At 41.3% G+C, this 26,489-nt stretch overlaps 1 protein-coding gene across 2 annotated transcripts; it reads left to right on the top strand.

Annotated features, from left to right (window-relative positions):
* The first annotated feature begins 222 nt into the window (after nt 1-222).
* On the top strand, nt 223-26,488 carry cpeb2 (cytoplasmic polyadenylation element binding protein 2). Of its 2 annotated transcripts, XM_014973317.2 has the most exons (10): nt 223-1,594; nt 7,550-7,828; nt 12,581-12,671; nt 15,769-15,819; nt 19,220-19,393; nt 19,516-19,605; nt 20,860-20,978; nt 21,090-21,204; nt 21,891-22,072; nt 22,155-26,488. In XM_014973317.2, exons 1-10 carry the CDS (start codon nt 710-712, stop codon nt 22,380-22,382), a joined length of 2,214 nt encoding a protein of 737 aa, XP_014828803.2. In that variant the 5' UTR covers nt 223-709; the 3' UTR covers nt 22,383-26,488. The 2 variants fall into 2 exon arrangements, with proteins under 2 accessions (XP_014828803.2, XP_014828806.2); XM_014973320.2 differs by lacking the exon at nt 15,769-15,819.
* Nucleotide 26,489: the final 1 nt, after the last annotated feature.

Consider the following 26,489-nt stretch of genomic DNA (forward strand, 5'->3'; position numbering starts at 1 on the left):
TGTACAGGCTTGTGACTGCGTTCATTGACTGAATACACTTCCATAAGGCAGCATTAATCAACGATACGGTAATATATGGTGCCTCGCCCAGCTGTAGGCTACTTTAGGGGCTGTAGTGAGGGTGTGTAGGCCTACTGCACTTTATGAATAATGAAAAAGTGACGTAAACAATGCGGCTCTCTTTGCGGCTCCAGGCTCGAGGCGGGCGCACGGAGGCGTGATGCGGCCGTGACGTGGTTTGAGTCGGGGATCTTTAATCCTCTGCCGCAGCAGCCCAGCCGGTCACCGGAGGAGGGGGGCAGCAAGGTTCGGACAGAAATGGGCCGCGCCGGCTAGGATACGCGTAACCAGGCCGAAACAGCTCGGTGTTTAGGTAGATAGTGAGACCGCCGAGACGAGGAGAGATTACGACGAGAACCAGGCGAGTATTTCTGCCTAGGCCTGACCCCCTCCACCTCCAGCCAATTCACTCATATTTCCCCCGCTGAAAGGACCACACGCAGACACACGGGCGGTCGAATGTACACATTATTTAAAACGCTTTTATGCTGAATTAAAACGTCGAATTTGGTGTTCGTAGAATTAGCCGCCGCACGGATACGGCGCCTCGCCCTGCCAGTTTCCCCGAGAGTAATTTATTCCTCGGTTCGCCCTTCACGAGCGTCGCCGCGTCCCTCTTTTCCTGTCAGCTACTGCGCATCAGCACAACATGCAGGATGAGCCTGTGGGGGTGACAGCCGCGCAGTTACCCCCATCAGCCGAGGAGGAGGACCGCAGCAGCGGCTCGGTCAGCAAATCCGCGAAGCAAGCCATCCAGACCGAGAGCCAGCTGAGCTCCTTCACGTCGGATTACAGCCACCTAACCCAGAAGATCGCTTTCCCCGAGCATTTCTGCCACACGCAGTCCCTCTGTGACCTTCAGCGAAGCATACATCAGCAGTTAGAGTTCAACCCGGCCGAGCAGTCCCCCCCGCCCCAGGGGCGCTTCAGTCACCTGCAGCCCTTCTCCAGCGCCGCTGACCCCCGCGGCTCTGCTGTGGAGGCGGCCGAAGCCGATGCTGCGACGCCATCGCCTCCCTCTGTAAATCTGAACGAGATCCAAATGGACTCCCCCATCGCCCACCACTTGAATAACGGCAATGGCAGCAGCACCGGCAATATGCTGTCCGGGGGTCTCAGCGCCGCTTTCCCCAACCTGCCCTCCTCCCAGGAGATCCAGAGCGGCCCGTCCTCGCCCTCCCTCCCCGGTTTCGGCACCCCTTGGTCCGTGCAGACCAGCTCCTCGCCCCCACCGGCGGCCAACTCCATCAACCCCATGCACGCGAACGCCATCAGCCAGATGCCCAGCACGGACTCCGAGAACAGCTTCTACCCGGGCATCCCGTCCTCCATCAACCCGGCCTTCTTCCAGAGCTTTTCGCCGGTGTCGGCTAATCCGTGCGCCGGGATTAACGTGCAGGGCTTCGGCGGTCCGTTCTCGCCTCAGATGAACGTTCCTCAGCAGCCGCAGAGCCGCAGGTCCCCGGTCAGTCCCCAGATGCACCCCCAGCAGGGGGCCTTCCTGCAGCAGAGGAACAATTACAACCAACACCAGGTGAGCAGCTGGGCAGCATCCTCTCATAGCAAGACGGTGCATTGTGTAGCAGGATATTAGCTAGGAATTAGTGAAAAATATACTTCAAAACGCACTGGAGTTCAATTAATTGTATTCAAATTGCCAAAATTGAGGGTCTATTAATGGAAGCAATGTTATAGATTATGGAGATACAGGGCTGCAACTAACGATCATTTTAGTTATGGTTAGTCTATTATTCTGACATTTTAATTGGATGAAAAATTGCCACATTCAGCTAAGTGTTTTATTAGAAATACATTAAAACATCCAAATAAATAATGTCGTTCCTTTTTTATAAAAGAAATAAAAATGTTATTGTTTAATTTCAATAAAATAGCATTCCTGTAGAGTAAGCTTGGTCATTTGCAGCCAAGGATGCAGCTAAAACATTACTTCTAACATCAACATGTTTCTGTTCGACATAGTGTATAGAAACTTTATATAATTTTTTGTACAGTTATGGATTAATTACTGCTCTGAGTACGTTGCTCTTTCAGAAAACGGCTTCTTTTTTGAGTCCTCCAGTTAACGCTGAATCGATCACTAAATTAGCTGAATTATCTAAATTATCTCAATAATCGATTCAACGCGATTATTCCGATTAATCGTTCCATCCCTGTGGGAAACACCTTGTGACAGTATGTAGGTGTTAGAAAAAAATGTCCCCAGTCTGCTGCCAGGATCTTTGAGGGATAAATATTTCTTTTCATAATGCATTATGCAAGGCTTAGAGTCTCTTCCCTTGAGGCATAAAGAAGGAGCGGGGGAACGCTGGAACTCTGAGCATCGCTGAATCTTCCTGTTGTTCTCCCCTGGAAGCTGGCAGTGGGATGCAGTCACATGGCGCCGGACCATCCCTGTCTTGTGGTTCGCTCGGTGGGAATACAAAGGCTCGCAGGGTTTTTTCCGCGTCCTAAATGGGTGCTCATTTATTTTATTTTATTTATTTATTTTTGGGTGAAATGAAAACATCCAGTGTTGCGGGTGGTGGCGTGGCACACCCTGAGGAAAGACGACAGAGGCTCACACGAACCTCCCCGCTCTGCAACAGGAAGCTTTACGAGCCGGGTAGCCTTCAGCTTCAGGTTTCTCATGTGATTTGCACACTGACTGGGTGTGTGTGTGTGCGCATGGGAGCGTGTGTGTGTGTGTGTGTGTGTGTGGGTGTGTGTGTGTGTGTGTGTGTGTGTGTGTTGACTGGGTGTGCCTGTAAATGCATCTGCAGTGTTGTTGTTTCTTCGCCCTTTAACCTTTTTTTTTCTCTTCTTTGAATCCATTGTAAATATATTTGCATGAAAGCAACAAAGGCAATCATGTGATTGTTGTCAGCGGCGCGCCCCCCACCCTCGCTCCGCCCTGATCAAATACTCATCCAAAAACATATCGACAGGCGAGAAAAGGCAGAAAGTCGACTTCTCTCCATGCGGTGACGTCGTTAGGATCTTGAAACACAGAAGAAGCTGAACTGAGACAAACTGTGATGACACTCTAATCCTATATTTTTCTTTTCTTATGACGTCACATCAAGGGTTTTTTTTTTTAATTCCAATTTTTGTAAAGGTCTGACCTGAACTAGATAAGAACTAAGCTAGTTCTTTGATAAAAACTAGTTTAAATAAGCTAGTTTTAAGAGCTAGCTTAAAGAACTAGCTTGTTTAAGCTGGTTCTTAAATGAGACCTAGCTTTATTTAACTAGTTTAGAGTTAAATAAGTTAGTTCCTATTTAACTCTAAGTACTATATAAAACATTGAACAGTGAACGACCTATCTGGAGGAATTAAAAATGTGATTTTTCCCAATTTAACTTAAATTCAGTTCAGTTAAAAGTAACAAAAGAGAAAATAAGGACTGTCGTAAGTAACTCATAATCCAACTTTCTTGGGCAGTGATGCTGTGGGCAGGAAGGATCTTTGGTAGCAGTCTGTCTTCCAGTGAATCACAAGAGGCCCCTGACTGAAGACTGTTGCTGTGTGACAGAGTCATGACTGTTATGACATACTAACAAAAACAGAAAAGTAAAACAATCTTTTCAAAAACAGGACCAGGTGTGTCTCTTTCACATGACTGACAGTCTGCAGTACTAGTAAAGGAAAATCCTCCTGGTTATGCGAAAGGAATCTATGTAAAAAAAAAAAAAACAATAACGAGAATGTTGTGATACCTCTTTTATACAACAGAGTGTTAGGGTAATTGGAGATAAAAGAAAAATATATAATTAGAAACAGATGACTAAATTACCACCCAAAATCTCCATAATTTTTAGAGTAATTTCACATCTATACATGAGTAAAGTTGAATGTTCTGTTGGGTTGAAAAGTCATAAATTTCATTAAATATTGAAAATCCAGTTTTCAATATTTAAAGGCATAAATTTATATTAAAAAACTGGATATTCGTGACGGAAAAGGGTAGAGTGCCTTCTCCGGGTCAGGGGGGTCGTCCTGCCTCAAGTGGAGGAGTGTAAGTATCTGGGGATCTTGTTCACGAATGAAGGAAGAAGGGAGCGGGAGATCTCCCAGGCGGCTGCCCCAATCCGCCTGGGAGATCAACAGGCGGATTGGGGCAGCGTCTGCTGTGAAGCGGGTGCTGTACCGGTCTGTCGTGGTGAAGAGAGAGCTGAGTCAAAAAGTAAAGCTCTCGATTTACCGGTCGATCTACGTTCCCACCCTCATCTATGGTCATGAGCTTTGGGTCATGACCGAAAGAACGAGATCCCAGATACAAGCGGCTGAAATGGGTTCCCTCCGCAGGGTGGCTGGGCTCTCCCTTAGAGATAGGGTGAGAAGCTCGGTCATCTGGGAGGGACTCAGAGTAGAGCCGATGCTCCTCCACGTCAAGAGGAGCCAGTTGAGGCTCGGGCATCTGGTAAGGATGCCTCCTGGACGGCTCCCTGGTGAGGTGTTCCAGGCACGTCCCACTGGGATGAGGCCCCGGGGAAGACCCAGGACATGCTGGAGGGACTATGTTTCTCAGCTGGCCTGGGAACATCTTGGGATTCCCCCAGAGGAGCTGGAAGAAGTGGCTGGGGTGAGGGAAGTCTGGGCCTCCCTTCTGAAGCTGCTGCCCCCGTGACCCAACCCCGGATAAGCGGAAGAAAATGGATGGATGGATATTCGTGACATTGTGAAGTCAGAAATTTGCAAGAAAAATCCCAGAAGTTTACTAATGTTGCAAAATCAGACATTTGCACTAAAAATGCCACAAGTCCTCAAAAATTGGTGTAGTAGATCTAGAAAATGTGTATCTGGATATTTTCCAAAGTGTAAGTGGCGGATCTAGACTCTAGACTATTAGAAGGACATTTCCCAGGTTTAGACTCGGTGCAGCCATGTTGCAGCTTCTTCCTCACTGGCTCAGGTGTGTATTCTGGATCCAGTTTCAGGCGCTCAGGATGAGTCTGAACCCTGTATGTGTCGTTCTGGCTCAGAAAAAGAAACCACTGTGAAAAGTATATAGATGCACATCTTCTGTATTTACCACTTAAACATTAGAGGACTTCTGTTAAACAAACGTCTGACTTTATGGTGTAGATTTATGAATACACTCCTGGAAAAAAAAAAAATTTTCTTGCAAATTAATGACTTTTCAATATCAGAAAATATCCAAGATTTTTCTAATGTTTGAAATTATTCTCAAAATTTCAGTTTTTTGACAGAAGTTTACGTTTCTGCAGCAAGTTTGTTTTCTTTGTCTACATTGGCCCTAAGACTCCATTTTTACACCTTTGCTACTTTACCAGATTGTATACATTCCACATTTTTTTCTTTTAGCACACATAAAATTATAAAGGTGCATCAGATAACAAGATACTATTTTTCTCTCCAAGCTCCATTTTTAAAAAAATTGTGGATTTGAACTTAATATTCAAGAAGGAAAAACTCAAGATTTATCGTCAGATGTGTTAATTTATTAGATCATTAATTCATTCATTCATTCGTCTACCTTAAGCTGCCTTTATGTCCAATAATGATTAATTATATTAGAGCCGGAGACGACGTCACACTGGGTGTGAGATAGGTCAGTCGGCTTTACACGGCTTGGCAGTTAAAAAGAATTTCACTTTTGTGAATGTGTGTGTGTGTGAGTGTGTGTGCGTGCGTGCATGTGTGAGTGTGTGCGTGCGTGTGTGTGTGTATGCGTGTGTGTGCGTGTGTGTGTGTGAGTGTGTGTGTGTGTAGAGAGTCCATTCGCTTACCTTAGCTGTGAGGTTTTCAAAGCTCTGCAAATGTCCAGAAAAAGTTCTGGACATGTCAGGTTCCATTACGCTCCATGACAGACAGATTCTGATTCTTCAAAAGGATAAAATAGAGGAAACTTTGCTAGAGTACATTCGGTTTCCTGTTGACTTCTGATGTGCCTCCATGGGAAATACTTTTCTTTCCTCAGACTTCTTTTTAAACACCTCTCTCAACAGAACGGAGCCAGCTTCGGATCTCCTTCCCTCAGTAACAACTCAAACCATCGCAGCGTTGTTGTCGTCAGCGTGACCCATGAGCACTTAGGGGCCGCTGTGGTTTGCTGATCACAAAATGATCCGATCTTTCTATTTCCGCCCTCTGACCAGAGCCAGAGCAGACGGTTTCTCGGTACGTCGTCTCCTGCAGGTTCTGCCGTTCTGCTCATCTGGACGATGTGAGCACAAAGCGACCAGCATCTGATTAGATTTTTTTTTTTTTAATATGATGCTCTAGTTTGTAAAAAAGAAAAAAAAAGAAAAAAAAAAGAAACACACTTTTAGAAAAATATTTAGAAATATTTTTCTAAATATTTCTCTCCTTGAGAAAAACGCTGTGGCCTTCGCACATTATCTCCTGTATAGGACTGAAACAATTAATCGGAATAATTGTGATTACTTATTTTAATTGTTGAAATAATTGTCAACTAATTTAGCAATTGATTAATTGTTAATTGGAGTACACTGACAAAAAAAAGGCAATTTGCTGAAAGAACAACACCCTCAGACCAGTAATTAAGCCAAAACTGTACAAAAAATACATTTTGCAATTAAGATAAAGAAAACAACTTTGTTTGTAAATATATTTTACACAGAACTCCTCCTCCACCTTACTAGATATCAAACTTAGTGGCATAGTTTTATTTTTACCTGGTTCAAATTATTTAATAATAAATCTCTAATTAAGCACCTTTTGCTGTCCAATTATTAACTGGATAATAAAAAAAATGTCAACAGATTAGCCCTGCAATGCACTGATGTTAAGCAGAAAGGGGTTTACACATGTTGATGTTAGATGTAGTTTTTTATCTGCAGATGCGTCCTTAGCTACCAACTAAAGTAATGCTGTGTTCTTGAATTTAAAGGCAATAAAATGTTTATTTTCTCTTTTAAGAAAAAATAATTTAAATATTTACATGTTGTATGTATTTTCAATATTGTACAAAATGAAAAATCAGCATAATTTGCTAATTTTTAAAACCAATTAATCGTCAGTACAATCAATTACTAAAATAACTGTTAGCTGCAGCTCTGCTCCTGTACCTGATCAAAAACAGTAACAGTATTAATTATCAGTTGGGGTAGTAGTACACACCAGATTTGAATTTTTGAGCAAAGTACACTCTTATATTTCACATTTTTGGTTCTCTTCGTCACAAACAAAGCCTAATGCCTCTGGATAGGATTTCCACACGACATAGCCAAAAAAGATTGAGAGGGTGATGCTGAAGCAGAAGACACTAGGTCCAGGTGGAGAGAGTGTGTAAGTTACAGTGGTGGTGTCGCAGGGCGCGGTATACTTAGTATTAGTCTTAAAGCTCTAAATCTTCTTATCTACCCACCCATTACAGAAGCAGATAAAGTTCGGCAGTGGCTGACGAGGGGAAATAAGGGATGGGATTAAACCGAGCATTAAACTTGCTGCTTGTTTGAGGCATATTTATGCGTTTGATCTAACCTCACGCTTGTTGCCGGCGCAGCCCATGGTGAAAGCGTCCCCGTGGGGGAGCCACCAGGGGAACGGCTGGAGCGGCGGCGGTGGCGGGGGCATGTCTTGGGGTCGGGACCACCGCAGAGGCAGCGCCATGGGCGTGCCTGGCTCTGTCAGTCACGCCTCGCCCCTGAAGAAGCCCTTCTCCAGCAACGTCATTGCTCCGCCCAAGTTCCCGCGCTCTGGAGGGTCGCTGGGGCCGAAGTCCTGGATGGAGGAGAACATGTTTCGCACGGACAGCAACAGCAACACCATGTTGCCCCTGCAGGTATGAGCTCAGCTGTTCACACGATTTCAGCATTTATGTTAAACTGCATTAGTTCATGCTCGCATCAATGCGCATATTAACCCAATCATAATGTTGAGTTTTTGTCTTTCCTGTTCTCTTCTCAAATGTCCCATTTTGTCGCTTTATAGTCACAAACGTCAATACATTTTCCAGGTTTTTATGCCATAGAAAAGCACAAAGGGTCAACATGTAATTTAGGATGTTTTCACACCTGATAGTCCGGTAGACTGGGTTCAATTGGGAACCAAAGTTGCAACATTTATTACATGTTCAGCTGGTGCGGTTCACTTTCACACTGCACTGTGTGAAATGATTCCCCTCCTTACCTGTGGTGGCGCTTCACCAAGAACCATTGAAGGGAACTGCATGAAAACCTCTGAAGACGACACTGAAAGCAGCTTCCTTCTTTGCAAAATGCAAACAAAAATGGAGTAGCGTCAGGTTTTAGCAGCTTGGCAAACAACCATGAGGCAGTTCTCCTGCTAGCACTAGATTAGTGTGTTTATTCTTGTTGCATTTACCCAGAATGCCCTGCACTATTGTCCACTTCCTGCTTTTAGAGCAGATTCAGGTCCACTTGTGTTCACATATGTATTGAAACTGCTCTAGAGTTCGTTTCGATCAAACCGAGACAGGTTTTAAGCCAGACCAGAGTTCGCTTTTCTGGTCAGCATCAGAATTTAATTTCACATTTACACCTCCACAAACAAACTGGACTTTCTAGACAAACCAATTTGAGTCCGATTACAGCAGACTAAATGGGGCTGGTGTGAATGCTACCTTAATGTCGGTATAAATCCAGGTTTCTTGTGAAGGTCTCAGCGGTTTATTGGAGGACATGAGCGAACAAACAGCATCTTGAAGCGCAAGGATCACAGCAGATGTCAGAAAATAACAAGTAGGGTTAGGTTTTACGACAACATCTGAAGATTTAAACATGTCACAGAGAGCCCTGTTCTGTCCTTTATCTGAAAACGAAAAGAGTAGAGTACATCTGTCAGAATACCAAGACATAAACCGACAATGAACCGTCAATCAGAGAAGCAGCCAGGAGGTCACTGTAACTCTGGAGCTGTCAAAAAGAAAACTAAATGTTTTCTTTTTGACAGCTGTCAGTCATGTTTTTCACAAATCTGTAATTTAATATTAGAGTCAGGAACATGGTGGTGGCAGCATTGAGTTTGAAGTGACGTACAGACAGACATTGACTCAAGGGAGCTGAACACTTTTCACATTTTAATTCGGAAATTACTACCAAAACTATTTGTCATTTTCCTCCCGCCTCACACTTTATATACTGCTTTGTGTTGATCTACGAGACAAAACCCCAACAAAATGCATTGAAGTTTGTGGTTTTAATGTAATAAAATATGGAGAAGGCTCAAGGGAGAAGAGTATTTCAAGGCACTCTGAAGAGCTAAATCACTAATTCACGTCTTTGTTTCTAACAATTTCTGTGAATTTGTTCTTCTGGTACCTGAACGTTGTTCCTCTAAAGGGAAACTCAGCCACTAAAATTAGATATTGGAGGAAACAACAGCTGAGTTTCCATTCACCAGGAAAATGTGAATTGATCCTGTAATCAAATTGTAAACCAGTCTGTCCCTTTGGGAACAATAATGGCTGTAACTTAGTTTGAACTCAAATCAAATGAAAGCCGAAAGGAAAGTTTAAGCAACAACTGAAGTCGACATCCTTCAGAGGAAAGTTGACTCTTTTTGGAGTGTCTGTCGTCTTTGTGGATGTTTGGCGTATCCTGTCATGCCTGGAAAGATGTGATCAATCGTTGGGTTTTACTGCGTTGGCTCAGACTGAAATTTGCTGATCCAACATGTCCTCTTATTCCGTGCCAACTCTGACACAATTTGCAAAACTTGTTTAATTTAACACCTCATGTATATCAGATCTTTTGCTGAAACAGACTGTTCAGTTTTGAGGTTCAGAGTTTGACTGGCAGGACCAGTTTCTCATTTTTGTTAACTTCCTAATTTTTATACACACATACTGTTTTTTGTGTGTGTAAACTTTATTGTTTTTTACAATTAAAGATAGCAAATAAAGATGCACTTACAGAACAAAACAGTGGGAGTTTGAATCAAATGTATTTCCTGATCATTGGTCAGAAGCTATTTAGAGAAAATTTGATCATGGACTGAACAATTTTTCCATCTCTGCATGTTGGTTCTTTCTACATAAACTCTTTCCATTCATATTTGCATTTTTTTCTTACAATAAATGCACTTTATTTTCCAAAACTATCATTTTGGATGTAAAATCCACCTGAGTAAAAGAAAAGCACTTACGTTTCACTTATTCTGCATCACGTAAATTGCCTAATGACTCAAATAAACCAAATCAAAACATCTAATCTAAGCTTTTTTTTTCTCAAATTCACTGCAGTGCTAAAATAGACAACTCATCAACACCTGGACGAGAAGCATTTAGGAACAAATTTAGTAAGAACTGGCCTGACTAGATCTCAAACTTAGTGTTTCCTTTTGGCTACCGAAGCCAGTGTGACGACAGGTTTGACTGACAACTGATTAGGGAACTTAGAGGAAGAAGTATTGTGTGTTCTGCATGCTGTGCTATTAACAGGCTGCAGTCGTCTGTTCTCGGAGGCAAACTCTGGACAGTATCGGGATGCAGTTGTCCAGACATTCTCCAGACTCCGTCAAGCTGTCCTTTAGCTAAAGACCTGATGTTTTTCTTGTTAAATTCCCTCATGAAGCCATTCGGGCAGAAAATACTGAGAGAAAATCACAAAGTTACATCTGAACACTGAACCAAAGTGTCACATTTTGTCTCTCCTAAAGGGTTTATTTAATAATCTACACTTACTGAGGCCTTGTCAGACGGTTAGTTTTTCCTACGTTCGTTAACTGGGTCATATATGACTCATTCAAATTAAACTAATGATATCAGCCCGAATGAGGTTGCCGCCAAGTTGTGCGACTGTTGCTATGAGTTTGTATTTTTAGTCGTATCGGTGCCAAGAAGAACAACGCTACCATTCCAGGAAGCAGGCCTGACTTCATGGATGAATTTCCATAAACAGTGTCAGACCCAGAAATTTTTCAGATTCCAAGTCTTTTCCTTCCTTCCTTCCTTTTCTGTTTAACGTTTGGCAGTGGCTGACAGAGCGCATCTACGCAGCATCACCTTTCCACAGTCACATGGGATTCAGACTGACGACGGTAAGAGAGAGAGAGAGAGAGAGTCATCTCTGCTCTCGGTGTCAGAAGTCAGAATAATTCCCCAACCAAATTTAGTTTGGGCTGAAATTAATCGTCAATAACAGAATCAACTTTTGCTACTAACGAATCGGTTCAGTCAAATTTTGAAGTATTTCTTCCAGTAAAGATATTGCTTTATCTTTGTGTTTGAACATGCTAGATGTCTCTGCTTGCATATCTGACACGTTAGCAGGACTACAGGGCGGATTTGTCTCTGTTTTAAGACTGAAAACCACTGAGAAATTTCGAAGGATGCTTTTTCAATCTTGTACTTTGTACCTCACGGCTTCATAAAATGATGTTTTAGTCATTCATTTGTACTGAATGAGATCAAACTAATTATATTTCAACCTTGCATCGTGTAGAACCTTGCAGAAGTATTAACGTCCTTTGAATACTTTCAATTTCGTGCGACAGACTGATGCAAAGTCTCGCAAAAAAAAACCTGGAAATGGAAGGATTCCAGGTTTTCACATTTCTTTATGATTAAATATAAATAAATACTGTTGTGCGTTTGTGTTCTGATTCAATACTTGAAGCATCTGTTGCTGCAGATCCCAAGACTGAAGTTTTTCCAGATTTTTCTTGGCAAAATTCTGAACGGAGATTGTCACTGAATTCAGGCTAGACTTTGAGTAGGCCATTCAAACACGCCAACATGCTATGATCTAATTCGTTCCTTTGTAGCTCTGGCCTGTAGGTTTAGGGTTGTCATCCCACTGGAAGGTGAACTTTCACTCCAGTATCATGTCTTTTTCAGTCTTTTTTCAGCCATTCAAACAGGTTTTCCATCAGGATTGTCCTGTATTTGTATCTTCCAATCAAACCTCAGCAGTTTCCCTGCTTAACATAACCACCCCCACACTGCTCCAATCTTTCCTATCTATGGCCTTTCTTGCTTTCTTTGTAGACGGCATGTCATGTAGTATTCCTGTCAGCTGATTGGTCCAAGTTTGGGATGTAGTTTTTTTTATAATCTAATACTGCTAGCCTGCTGCGTTCCTTTAATCCACATGATGCAGATGTTCACTAATGGCCTTTAGCAGGCCTTCCTTTATTTATGCAACAATGGCGACAGGTGAAAGTTGAAACAATGAACATCAACGTCGACTAAAGTTGAGCATTTTTCAACTTTCTTGTGTTGTATCACATGCCTGTTATTACGTGACAAACTGCAAAAGAAAAAAACATCAACAAAAGAATATGTACACTGACATCTTTTTGTATACAACTCGGTTCCTTATAGTTGTCCAGCCCCTCACTGGCTCACCTCCAGGCCCTCTAATTGAATAAATATGGAAAGAATGTTAATCTGAATCTACGGTCCCCTGCATGCTAAGCCCAACAGCCACGTTTCAGAGGCTTTAATACTCACAAGCCAAAATCACAAATCTGTGATAGATTTACACATGCATCATGGTGAGTGTGCTTCATTTATGTCTGGCAAATTAACAAACATCCCCCCCTTTTATTTTTTATACTTTTATTTTTCCAGGACCGCTCCAGAATGTACGACAGCCTGAACATGCACTCCTTGGAGAGCTCCCTGATCAACATCATGCGAGTGGAGCAGGACCCGATAAAAGGTAAGGCGGCCTTTTCTCTTTTGGTCTCTGCCCGTCGTGGGCGGGGGGGTCAGAGGAAGGCGATCTCGCACGGGAAATCGTCTCCAGGAGCCGACAAGCCTGTTTCTCCCACAGCCGTGTTGTTTTTTTCCACACGCGGGCTTATTTACCTCCCCGCTGAGAGCTTAATGCCGGTGCCACCAGCTGCACGTTCAACTGACCCTTAAAGCTCTGATCTGGTGGCTGGCTTAACCTGGCCAGCAGAACCGGCCTGCTGTTTTGGTTTGTTGTGTGTTTTTTTGTGCTTCAGTAAGAGTAAGAAGAGAAACCTGTTTTCTGACTGCTCAGCCTTTGGAAATTCAACAGATTCAGAATGAGCTCTGGGCTTCTTCTGAATTATTTCTAATGGTTTGACAGCGACAGGCAGAGAGTGCGACACTGTCCTGGCCTCCCGCGCTCAGCTGCTGAACATCAGAGTAGCAGTGTCAGATGACTGCACCCTCGCGCCCTCCTCCTCTTCCTCCTCCTTTTTCTCAGTCGCCGTCTCCGCCGCCGCCGCCACCGCCTGCCAGTGGCTCATTTACAGCCGTGTGAGCCATATACGCTCTCACTTTACAATATTGAAAGAACAGAGGAAGAACACGGGTGGCACAAGCAGGCACGTCTGCTTTGGTTACTGATTTGTTTGTGGACAAGCAATAAGCGCCGTCATTCCTTTCGGTTTTATTAGCGATCCACCTGTGCTCTTCTTCCATGAGATAGATTTTTTTTTTTTTTTTTTTTTGGGATGGGGAGGGGGATTTCCTGCTTGAACAGATGGACAGGACATGGACCAGTGTGCAGAGCAAAAAAGAAGACGGGAGGGGGGTGGGCTAATTTTAGATGAGATCACCCTTTCACACACTGTTTATGACAGCCAAGAGGGGAGATGAGAGGGACGACGGCTTACAAGGCCCTGACAGGCTATTTACAGCGTTACCACTTTATTATGCTTAGCAGCTTTTAAACATCAGAGCACATGGTAAAATTATCAGGTTTCATTAGCTTGTTAGCATAAAGAAGCTAAGAACTTTTTAAGCTGTTGAGGTTTATTTAATGTTTTCCAGCTACGAATGAAACATTTCAGATTTTTTTCCGCTTTGGTAGATAAACAAAAATTAAACGCAGACGAGCCCATTATCTGCTCCGCCATGACTCATCTGCAGCTTATGTGCTGGAGTTTTGGCAAATCCAAGCCAAAGTGTCCTGCCTTGTATTCTTGTCATGCAAATGCAGTTTCACGGCGTGAAACTGGTCAGTACAGGTCAGACGACCTGAAGAAGAAGATTCAGAAGTCACATCTTCTGCAAATTCTCAGAATTCACTTGCAAATGGTTATGCAGATGAACCTGCACCAACAGTAACCTAAAAACAATGATTAGGTAACTTAAAAAGCGACGTGGTTGGTGCTAATTCCTCACAACAGGAACTACGAGTCTTTTCATCATTCGTCACATGACAACTACTGTGAATTCTCAGAGAATCCGCGCAGCCATAAAAACTCTTAAAAGTATTCAAATTAAGGCCTTAAACTGTCTTAAATTCAGTAAAAATCACAACTCTTATGTTTTGTCATTCAAGACTATTTTTATCTTGTATATGTTGTTTTTTTCTCAAACAACTTTGTCATCTAATCATCTTCATTGCATTCTGTGACTTGAGGTGGTTGAGGCTACTGCTAACTAGCTGCTAATACCCTTCCTAGCTAACTCCATAGCTTAATTTGTTGTGCATGCTGTGCAAAAAGCAGATCCCAGAAAAGTCACAGTTTTGAAGTTACATGGCTGAAGCACCCCAGAAAACGGTGACTGATGCTAATGCGACATAAAAACTCTGAAATCGGAAGTTCACTGGATTTTAAACAAGGCATTCAAACATTAGTCTTACAAGTCTTTACCAGGTCGTAAATTTAGTTGAAAATGGTTTTAACAGTCTTAAAAAGTCTTAAATTTGAGTAGGTGAAACCTGCAGAAACTCTGATTTAAGTAGGATTTTATGTGGTGCAGTACAACAAAACTGTAAAGAGGTATAAAAATGATGAACATGGTTTTCTTTTTTTGTCTTTTACAAATGAAAATCTGGAAAGTATCTGGTGTGCATTTCTATCCAGCCCCCCTTACTCTGATGCACTTGAACCATTTATCTTCAGACACATCCTGTGTGTGTAACTTAGCGTAAATACAGCTGTTCCTCAAAATTCCTAGATTAAACTAACTTATATAGCGCTGTTTCAGACATACTGACCACTCAACGCGCTATACAAGAAGAACATGTATAAAATTCCAAACTGTGGTTTTGCAAACTCCCAAAAGACCTGCAGATGTGACTGTAGAGAAAAGGTGACTCAACCAAGTATTGACAAAGGGAGGCTGAATACAAATGCTCAGTGAGAGGATATGACAATAAGACACTGCATGCTTCAGAGCTTTGACAGTAACTAGATACCATTTAAATATTAAATAATACTAAAACATCCTGCTCTGTATGCTGGTTACTGCATAAAAATCCCATTTGGACCTGTCACTATAACACGTTTTGCTGGACAATACATTGTCCCAAAAATGATCGCGGTAAACAATAATATTGTCGTTTTGAGACCATTTCCAAGTAATATGTTGTTAATGGGATAATAATGCAAGTTCCCTCTCTCAAAGACTAGAACAGGAAGAGATTTTAAATATCCAAAATAAAACACAAAACCAAAAACAATAAATCAAAAAGAAGTAGAAACCACACACAACCAAAACCATAAATAAGACAGATCATTAAGTGAATACCAGTATTTCCAGCATGAAGCCAGCAAAGGTTCACCTGTTCTAAAAAGAATAAAAATAAAAATCAATGTAATTAGTGAAAAAAAATGTCATAAATGTTCTCTTTTTTTTTAAATCAACATTTGTATCGTTTTTGCCTGCAGCACACAGCTGTGCTCTTCCTGTTTGTTGTTTCTGCATCAGTTGCCATGTAAATGCGTCTCCCTCATCCTGCCCTCTCCCTCTGCTTTCCCCCTCATTGGTATCTGTATTTGTATTTCTGTGGTGTGTGTCTGAGTTTGTAACATGTGTGTTTCTCATGTCAGGCCGTGTGGGCTGCCCTAACCCCGGGGCCGACGGCCTTCTCATGCTCAATGGTAATTATCTGGAAGCGTCGTCTCCCTCTGTGTCTCCCGCTCCCCTCGCTGCATCCCCCGTTACTCTTTGACCTCGTTAGACTCACACTTCACCACCTGCAGGGCTCCTTCTGTAACTCTTCAAGGCTTTCTATTTTAAAATGCTGTCGCACTTTTAAGGGAAACATACTGTAGATGCCTTAGTATTAATACTCTCAGAAGCTGATCTACATTGTTATGTCTAGCTGTGGGGACAGACTCGCATGCATGCCTTTTAATAAAAAAAATCAAAACATTTTTGTTTTCATTTGTTCTAAGTATAAGAAAAAATCTAAATCGTTTCAATTTAAAATCTCAACTTAGCACAAGCCCTTTTGGACCATCTAGAACAGGGGTGTCTATAGTCAGTCCTGGAGGCCCGGCATCCTGCATGTTTTAGTTCTCTCCCTAGTGGTAGTAACAACCTCCTCAGCAAGTCAGTGTTCTCCTTAGGCCTCTAATGACCCATCATTTGATGCAGGTGTGCTAAACCAGGGAGAGAATAAAACATGCAGGATGCCGGGCCTCCAGGACCTGCTTTGGACACCCCTGGTCTAGAAGGCATGTGTCAAACTAGAAGCCCATGGGCCAAATCTGGCCCGCCGTAGCTTCTTGTGTGGCCCTCTGGGTTCTAGACTAAACACCAATTGTGCTCACATTTTATGTCATCAGTCAAATTAATGCAATTTTTTATATGTTTACTGTCAAATTATATCAATCAGTCCCTCCAGTTTCTTGAGAATTATCGTGGAAATTCATGCAAAAATCAACAAATCCCCTTGTATTACTTTTTAGCCTGAATACATAATTTGGAGCTTATTGCAGATTTTGCTAAAAAAAAAAAAATCCAAATTAGCACCACAAACACTTTGATTTTTATTGCAAAAAAAAACAAAATCACAAAATCCTGGAAGGACTGAAAAGATATTTAATAATATTATTTATTGATATTTGAACAGTTTGTGTTCAGGTTTTATCGATACATTCTGGCACAACCGGCCCTTTAAGAGCATTTATGATCTTGCTTTGGCCCAAAACGACAATGAGTTGGACACCACTGATCTAGAAAATTAAGCTCCTTTACTCAACTCTGAGATTTCTAAAATGCTGCCAACATACTCAGCATATTTCACAGCAGACGACGTTTTGCTCTCTCTTGCTCCTCTGCAGTCTAAATGTTCTTGAGATACTGCAAATGGTTCACTTTTAGGCAGGCCATTTCATCCTGTTAATTAATTACTGAAGTCAGTTGATTTGTAGTTGGATAAAGTTATGAGATAATTGCAGATTAAAGTCTAAAATGTTTGCACGGCTGAACTTTGCCCTCTTGTACTTTTCTACATGCAGCCAGAAGCTATGGGAGACGTCGAGGTAAATACTGCGATGTGTCTGTCTTCTCCTGTGGCATGTTTTCCTGCATACTGTAAATGGGCTTTCAGTCTGGAGCGAGAACTCGCTGTATTTTGGATTTTAGGTTTTAGAACATGTTGGGTTTTTTTTATTTGTTTTTAGGAAGAAACTTCCTTTTCCCCCTTTGCTGTACACAAAAAAACACAACACAATTATTTTACTTACCAAGTAAAAATGATAACAGTGGTTTCCAGACAGTTATTCTCTTTCCATTAGTAGTATATATTTGATTTGAAACATGTAGTTATTGTTGTTTAGGTGTTTTTACATTCTGTAGATCAATCAGTAATCAGCTTAGCTTTTTATATAAACACGCATTAACTCCTGTGCATTAAACTAGGAGGAAAATGGTTTTCAGTTGATAAAAAACATACGAAATTATAAAATTCAGATTAAAATAAACTAAAAAACTTAGTTTTTACTTAATCTAAGGTGTTCATTTCCAGTGCTTCAAAGTTGTGTTATTAGTTTCTGTCTCTAAAGGTTTGTGCCATTAATGGAAACTGTAGTCTTTCCCTGGTTAAGCTGGATAAACGTCTCTGATGAACATGTCAAAATGTAAAATACAGTTTAAACTGTTGCTTTTCGGTTATCAGGAGATGCAGAAATGTAAAGCTAAGTGTCCTCAGCGTAAGCATTAACATTAATGCCAGGTTTGCAACTTTAACATAAATAATAACATGTCTGGGAAACTGCTTGGTAACTATTGAGTTCTTCAGATGTGAGTGACGTAGACATGGAATGTCTGGTTGATTAAAAATCTCTTTTCAGGCGTTTTAGATAACAGATTGGATTTTCAAAACATGACAACAGCCCTAAAATTTTAGCTCTTGATAGTTTGTTTTGTCCTTCTCTGTAAAAGGTCACCCACCAGGCCCGGTTCTGCAGAATGTGGATTACATTCAGGTTGTTCTGTTCCACAGTGCAGCCCTGACATATGTGTGCCTAACATTTTGGCCACATGCAGCTGAATGTGAGTCGGTCGTTGACAGGCAGGTGCTGCAGGTTTCAACACCTTCTGCGTTTACAGGACCGACTTTGTGACTTAAAGTATTCAAGCTCTTTGATCCTGACCATGTTTTAAAATCACCTGAATTCAAACTGTGGTTAAATTACATCCAGGCCTGCTGGATATTATTTAGAGGCATCAAAGTAATGGGGTTGAATAATGTAAATATGCTCTTCTTGTGTCGGTCACATAAAATTCCAGTGAGGTACATTCAGGTTTCTGGACAAAATGGGAAAAGTTTAAGGAGTGTGAATACTTTTTGGGCACCTTAAGTTTGGTTCAGTATTTTTATTTTTTTTTTAATCCAAATCAAATTACTCTTAAAATTTTTGAGAGAGCCTCATATATTCTTTCCTTATCCGTAACATTTTCTAACTCTAAGCTGCTTCAGTTTGTAATTCAACCTTGTTTAGTTAATTACATTTTTTTGTGTTTTTGTATATTCACAGTTGGCGGACCACTTAATTGTTTTTTTTTTTTTTTTTTTTTAGGCTAACAGGCCACAAATAGTTTCAACGTAATTACAAAAGATTACATTGAATATATTTGCCTTTGGCAAAGCTGGTAATGAAATTTTAGACGAAAACATGATTTTTCTGTTATCAGTTTAATTATTTTTATTTGGACGGATAATAAACTGAACACTTCGGAGGTCACATGATTTCGTTCCCAGCTTTTCAGCCCTGCCTCATCGGCCATGCGGCTCCACGCAGAGGGCAGATTATTGCGTGTCACAGTCACAGATCTGCCAAAAACGAAACTGCACATAATCCTCGCTTTAAGCTGCTGCTTTGTCTCGGCGTTGCAGTGCGATGAAAGTGGACAGGTTATTTTATAGAGCGCTTTACTCTCTAATCTGTCCCTCTGTAAAGAGGAGAAATGATGCTCCCTTAAAGAGGCAGCACCGCCGGGGCGCTTTCTGCAAATTCCCGCTTGTCTCACCTTTCTGTTCGTCTCTGCCAGGACGCTCCTCTCTCTTCCCGATCGACGACAATCTCCTCGACGATGGCCACGGCAACCAGGGTGTCCCTGGAGTCCTCGGCTCCCCCAACTGCTACCCCCACCAAAACGGGGAGCGCATCGAGCGCTTCTCTCGTAAGGTGTTTGTGGGGGGCTTGCCTCCTGACATAGACGAAGGTGAGGATGACCAGACCGGCCCCACGTCTGGGGTTTTTTTCTGTTCCGTCTTTCACTTTTTACATCTGTCTGTTTTGTTTGTTTTTTTTTTTTGTTTTTTTTCTTTCTACACGTCGATTCAGATGAAATCACCTCAAGCTTCCGTCGCTTTGGTCACCTGGTGGTCGACTGGCCACACAAAGCTGAGAGCAAATCCTACTTTCCACCTAAAGGTATCGACAAAACACATGAACAACATATATCATAAACATTTTTTATAAATGTTGACATCTAAGAAAGAACAAAAAAATCCTTAAAGTAAAATCTTTATTTAGTGGGAAAAAATCCCAAATTAAGAAATAATTTAGTAGAATCACTGGTGTCACAATTATTAGCACCTGCTAACATCCATCATCCGCCCTGCTTAGCCTCGCCTCCAGCAGTCATTTTCAATTTCTGGTAAATAATCCATGACGTCGAGTTTCCCCTCCGGGGTGTAAATATGATCACACAGAAACCCATTACCCCGAGTCATTAATCCAAAATAGGAAAAACATAGTAGATGATGTCATTGTCTTGTTCTGGAAGCTGGACCCATTTATTTTGAAAATGTAGCTCAATCAAACATGGCAGAGAGATGCTTGATGTGCAGGATTTTCTACTCCAGGGTTTCTGCACCACACGTCCACACGACAAATCTGATTAGCCAGCCGACATTGAAACATGAAGTGATTTATGAGAAACATGTGCAAAAAGGGGCTGGAGTTTATGCAATTGATATATATATTCTACATTTATTAGCCTGGATATGGATAAATACTTGTTTTTTTATGGGAGGCTTAGGCCTCCCATTCAAGAAGAAGACATCAGGGGAAATGTTGTGTTTCAGGGCTATTCATTGTTATTCAAGTGTGATAAATGTGCTGTTTTTCGAAACTCATTAAAATCACTGCTGACCAAAATAATCATGATTGTAATATTAGTCATAATGGAGGAGCTCTGCGTTCAAATATTGTAGAGATTTTCATAAATCAGGAAATATCCAATGGAAAGCAGTTAGTAGCCCTAACATTCCCAACTTCGACCGGTGAGAAATAAAACATAAGACGCACATTTTTGACATAATTATAAGTTTTGGTGAATCACAAACAGCATTTTTTTTAGTTACTAGGAAAATTACAACGTATTTTGGCCAACATGTTCAACTAATCCTGGATCATTTTAAGAACAGACAGAAAAGGCTGGACCAAACCCACTGGGTCTTCCAACAAGATAACAACCCAAAATATACTGAACACAGAAGTGGCTCATCAGATACAGATTTCTCAAAGAGGAAGGCTCACATATCCCTTTCTCTATGATCCACTCTGGTGAAATGTTAAGGGAGAAGATTAAATGCTTTCCTGTTGGCCCTAGTAGGTTGTGCAAAGTGATGTTTTTGAACTGAATCCACATTAAGACCTTGTGTGTGTGTGTGTTTGTCCAAGGATACGCCTTCCTGCTGTTCCAGGAGGAGAGCTCGGTGCAGGCCCTGATTGACGCGTGCATGGAGGAGGATGGGAAGCTCTACCTGTGTGTTTCCAGCCCCACCATCAAGGACAAACCAGTGAGTTCAACGCCCAGCAACTCTCTGGCAGGAACAAAAAGGAGTTGTCGTGAACAGGTTTCACGTCCTATCAAGAGATGTGAGTCAAACTTGCGTCGTGTTTGACTGCAGGTGCAAATCCGACCATGGAACCTGAGCGACAGTGATTTTGTGATGGACGGATCACAGCCTCTCGATCCCCGTAAAACCATCTTTGTGGGAGGCGTCCCTCGTCCCCTGAGAGCAAGTACGTACCCCTGACTGTGTTTTAGTAGACAACAACATGAAATAACAAAACTATCCTGACTGCAGCCATAGTGGGACAGCCTGTTATCCGATTGTGGTCTCTCTTCTACTAATGTGCTAAGAGTGATGCTATTTCTTGGTTTAGCGCTTTAGCATTTTTGCTAACATTGAAAACGTTTAGCAAGCTTACTCTCCCCTAAATAAATGTTTTTTCTGGGGAATTATAAAGTACTCATTCTCTTGGCTGTTTTGTAAGCTTTCAGTTGAATAAAGTTTGACATCTGTGACAATTTATCTACTGTTAAGATGAATTCTTCAAGCTAATCGTTCATGCTCTTATTTTTAAGTGTGTGGAGACTGTTCATGCTGTAGTTCTGTTTCCTCACTTCTAATTTCCTCAACTGAGCTTATATGTCTGCCTTTGTAGCATTTCAAGGGCTGACATCATATAATTTCAATTGAAGTTAGCACTTCAGCATTAGCTTCTGCTAAATATCATGTTAGCTTAATGCTTTAGCATTAGCTTATACTAAGTACTGTGTTGGCTTAGCGCTTTAGCATTTGTGTAACTATTGTTTATGATTAGTGTTTTAGGGTTAGAGAAACTAACTTTTTAGCTAGCTGTGCCCACAACTGCTATTATGTCATGTTAACTTTTCTTTTTTAATATTCTTGGCCTTTGTTTAGTTGAGCTGGCCATGATCATGGACCGCCTCTACGGTGGAGTGTGCTACGCAGGAATCGACACAGATCCAGAGCTCAAGTACCCCAAGGGGGCGGGGCGGGTGGCCTTCTCCAATCAGCAGAGTTACATCGCTGCCATCAGTGCAAGATTCGTCCAGCTGCAACATGGAGACATCGATAAGCGGGTACAGTTTGTTTTATTAACAATTCCCACACACCTAGCCATTTAAGATGTGACGCTCACACAATTTATCGTTGAAAATGCAGGTGGAGGTGAAGCCCTACGTCCTGGACGACCAGCTGTGTGACGAGTGCCAGGGCGCTCGCTGTGGCGGGAAATTCGCTCCCTTCTTCTGCGCTAACGTCACTTGTCTCCAGTACTACTGTGAGTTCTGCTGGGCCAACATCCACTCCCGCGCAGGGCGAGAGTTTCACAAGCCCCTGGTGAAGGAGGGCGCCGACCGCCCGCGCCAGATTCACTTCCGCTGGAACTAACAGGGGGCGGGGGGTCTCCACATCCAGCGGTGACGGTCAGAGTTAAGGGAAATACCGGCTAACGGGAAAAAGAGTCTAGCTCTGCCTCTCCTGCTAAACTAAGCTATCAGTATAATCAAGTGCGCAACACTATACAATATATACTATATATAGCTATATATCTTTTGTAGCAGCCAAACACCGCAAGCCTCAGTTTTTCACCAAAACCCCCCTCACATCTCAGGCTCTGACAACTCTACAACTCTTTTGTGGTACTTTCATCTTTTTCTAAGAGGAGATTTAAAAGAAAAAAAAGAGATTGATTTTTGTAGCTTTTTTTATTATAATTATCATTATTATTATTATTATGATTATTATTGTGATTACTTTTATTATTTTTGTATGTGAGATTTAAAGTAGAAACAGGAATGTTTTTTGCATGGGGGCAGCTTGTCTGTCTGTCTGTCTGCTGCTAGCAACCACACAGTGCGTTCAGTGCACACTTGTTTCCGGGGAAAGAAAAAAAAGACCTCGATTTTCTAACGTCGACACGTGCCGCAGGTGATTTAACCAAAGGTAGCAAAAAACGATAGGAAGCTCAAAACCGACACGCCGTCTGACGTGGAAACAAGCGTTACTTTCTAATGCCGCCACGGGCTCTCTTGTTGTTTTTGTTTTTTGTTTTGTTTTGTTTTTACTTTTTAGAGAGATTATTGAAAGGAGAAAAAAAAAACCCAGAAGAAGAAAAGGTTATTTTTTGTGCTCATTCTAACCTGTAGAGTGATACCTCAAAACACAAAATCCGGTTTTCTGCTAACATTTATACTTAAGAAGAAAAAAAAAGCTATTTTAGAAGCTTTGCTGCTATATATAAATATATATGAATAGATATGTTGGTGTTATATTTAAACCCGAATCATGTAAAATGAAATGCAGTATGCACTCAACCACTTAACGGCGCCACAGAAAGAGTTAAGAGTGCATGCAAACCACAATAGGCTTGTAGCTGCAGAAGTAGCATGCAGGATAGATGTGAGAAAGATATAATAAACCAAAACAGCTGATCACTGAAATCCTATTTTAAAAAGGCTTCAAAACTGAAATTCTGTACTGGGTAGCATGATCATCAACTGCAGATTCCTAAATGACAAGGAAAAAATAAAAAGAAGTTAGGTAAGAAGAAGAAAAAAAAAAGTACATAAACTTGCATGCATCGATGTTTCTCTGTTGTTTGATCTGTTTACATACTATCAATACAAAAACAAGTGATATTGGTTCTAATGTAGACTTAGTATACGCCATCCTTTGGTGACATGGCGCCTTGTATAGACGAAAAAAAAAATCTCAAAAGCAGAGTGGTGTTCAGTGGTTTGTGTTGTCCATGTGCTGTGTGATTGTTCTTAGTGTGATAGCTCTAGTTTAGTTATCAACAGATTACGTAGAGATAAATTCAACTACATGCCTTCGCTTTTCCTACGGTCGGACCTCTGAACGGTCCCCAAGTGATCTGAGACTGCAGCTCTATGGCAGAAACAGATGCAAACACAAGAGTGACATTATTAAGCATCCTACATCAGCCCGCATGCGGCGTTTTGCAAAAGTACTCATACCCCTCGGACATTTTTCTCACTACAACCACCATCGATGTGTTATAGGCCAATGGGAAGTATTGCAGGTTTCTGAAACGGAGGAAAATTACACGTGCAGTCTGACATTTCTTTTGAGAAATAAAGAAGCAGGCCATTCTGTTGAGATGGAGAGCACATGTGAACGCCAATTTCTGGCTCAATGTTTGGAGTCATCTTTAGTCCACTGATTTCAGGTGACCTTGTTTTCCCAAAATTGCAAGCTGTGGAGCGTTGTCCTTCTACTCTGCAGTTATGCTCTGCTTTGTGTTGGTCTGTCACATGAAATCCCAAACGGATACGTGGAAGTGTGTGGTTGTAACATGAATTAATTTTTTTTTAAATCTAAGTATATATAGGGGTGTGAATATGTTTGCAAAGCTCCGTATATTTTGTAATGTAACAGTCACAGCTCCATGCCATGCGACCGAGCGCCGCAGTTTTACGGAAACCTGACGACGAATCATCTCCCGCCCTGCGCTCTTACAGCAAGGACGATGACTTTAGTAAAAAAAAAAAACTAATCGTTGGTTTCTACTCGTTTCTGTCGGTTTCCGCCTTGATCCTTCGAAAGACGTTTCGACTTAAACCGTTTAGGGACAATCTTTTCTGTTTGGACGGCCGCCCCGCCCCGGCCGCCCACTCAGTTACCGTACACGTGTGTCGCTCCTGTGTCGTCGTGATTTCGGTGTCCACCCTGTCCGAACCCAAACCCATCCCCGCCCCCCAAAGTGTGGTCTTCAGTGTTAGTCAAGTGTGTGCTGTTACGAAACCTTAACGGGACGGAAACTCAAAGCTTATATATTCTTATTATAGGTGGTTCATATAATTTAAACTGTTTGTGTCGACGACTACTTACCCTTCACTGGCTCTTTGAGATGTTTTTTGATAATATATTATTATTATTATTATTATTATTATGCACTACTTTTCTATTCACTCCCCCCACCTAATGATTTCAGTGCAAACGTGGACTCCACCTATTTATTATAACTGTAAAGATGATTTTTTTTTTTTTCCCCACGATTACTTATTTAAGATGTAGCGTGATGCAGTGGTCTTAAGTTATCTATGTTCTCTGTGATTAGAGCCAGAATCCCAGATTTTTTCCTAATATATTTGAGTGTAATTTGGTTGTTGAGAGGAGCGGGAGTCCGAAAAGGAAAAAAAAAAAAAACAAAGTGAGAAGCGATGGAAACGACCTCGACCCGTCTCCCTCCCTTTAGTTACCCCAATGATGTGTGAATATCGTCACCTGTAACACTTGACTCGTAACTGTTTTCGTGCGGTTCTTTTTCCTTTTTTTATTTTCTATGTTGAAACACTGTTCGTTTGTTCTGTACGTGTCCTCGTTTTGTTCTTTTGTTTTTGTAAAAGCGTATTTATTTCACTATTTTTGTAGACGAGAAAAAAGATTTTTTGATTTTGATTGTATTTTTCTATTTAAATAGGACTAATATGACAATTTATTTCCCCCACTCCCCACCCCCACTGCCCCCAACCAATGAATTATACCCCAAAGGTTCAGAGGAATCATTTCATTAGCAACGCCATCAGACGTTTTTGATACACAGTTGATTCTTATTTTGATACGCGAGGCACATGTTGTTTGAAGGAAGGAAACATGAAGGTTTTCTTTAAATCTGGGAAGACACTTGACATTCTCGCCCCCCTCCGAACCCCCACTTCCTTCCTCCCCCCGTTGCATCGAGGCCCCGGCTGCCTGTCCTCGTAGATGCTCTGAAACTTGAATATAACACATTTTGAAAGGCCGACTAACCTCGACTCTGTGTTGTGATGTGCAATACTGTTTCTAATGTTTGTATAAAAGTAAGAACTACAGTGTAGACCTTTTTAAAATGCAGATTTATTTTTTTCATTGCATATTTTGCAGATTTCTGATCCACAGTGTCATTTTTTACCGTCAGAAAAACGAACCCCGTTTTTTCATTGCGAGTATTTTTAAATCCAGATATCTTTGTACTGATGTAAATGATTGTAGTTATTTTGAATAGTGTTTTGCTAACAAAAGGAGAGACTTTTTCATGCGTATTTCTATTTCCTTTCATCTTGTTTTGTCCTGCGTTTTTATTTTTCGTTTAACAGTAGCAGACTTTTTTTCTTTATTTTTTCTTTGGAATAATTCGTCATATTTAAATGTCATTGTTTTTGTGGAGGTTTATTTGTATTTTTATGTGGACACACATAATATATTTGAGATGCTAACTGCTGATATATTTTTGAGTTTTTGATTATTTTTAAAGCTAAATATTTGTAATTTTATTGGTAAAGTGACTAATTTCTAAATCAAAGTTTGTGTATAGATTCACAAAGCGGTCTATAAGGCGTTTGGATTGCGATTATTACTGAATGGTTCTTTGATATGCAAGATGAATATCATGGTTATTTTTATTTTTGTTGGTTTTGTATTTAAATGGGGTGTTGATTACAATCTTCTTTTCTTTCACTTCCTGAATAAAGACCCATTCTGTTTGGACACAAT

The sequence above is a fragment of the Poecilia mexicana genome, unplaced genomic scaffold (assembly GCF_051168715.1).
Source record: "Poecilia mexicana isolate PSO_F unplaced genomic scaffold, ASM5116871v1 scaffold_4, whole genome shotgun sequence".
In the NCBI taxonomy this organism is placed as follows: Eukaryota; Metazoa; Chordata; class Actinopteri; order Cyprinodontiformes; family Poeciliidae; genus Poecilia; species Poecilia mexicana.

Excerpts from the sequence above, each read along its gene's own strand:
- cpeb2 (XM_014973317.2), top strand. The coding sequence starts at position 710 with ATGCAGGATGAGCCTGTGGGGGTGACAGCCGCGCAGTTACCCCCATCA. Across the intron at positions 7,829-12,580 it reads ACACCATGTTGCCCCTGCAG|GACCGCTCCAGAATGTACGA; the intron begins GTATGAGCTCAG and ends TTATTTTTCCAG. Across the intron at positions 19,394-19,515 it reads GCCTCCTGACATAGACGAAG|ATGAAATCACCTCAAGCTTC; the intron begins GTGAGGATGACC and ends ACGTCGATTCAG.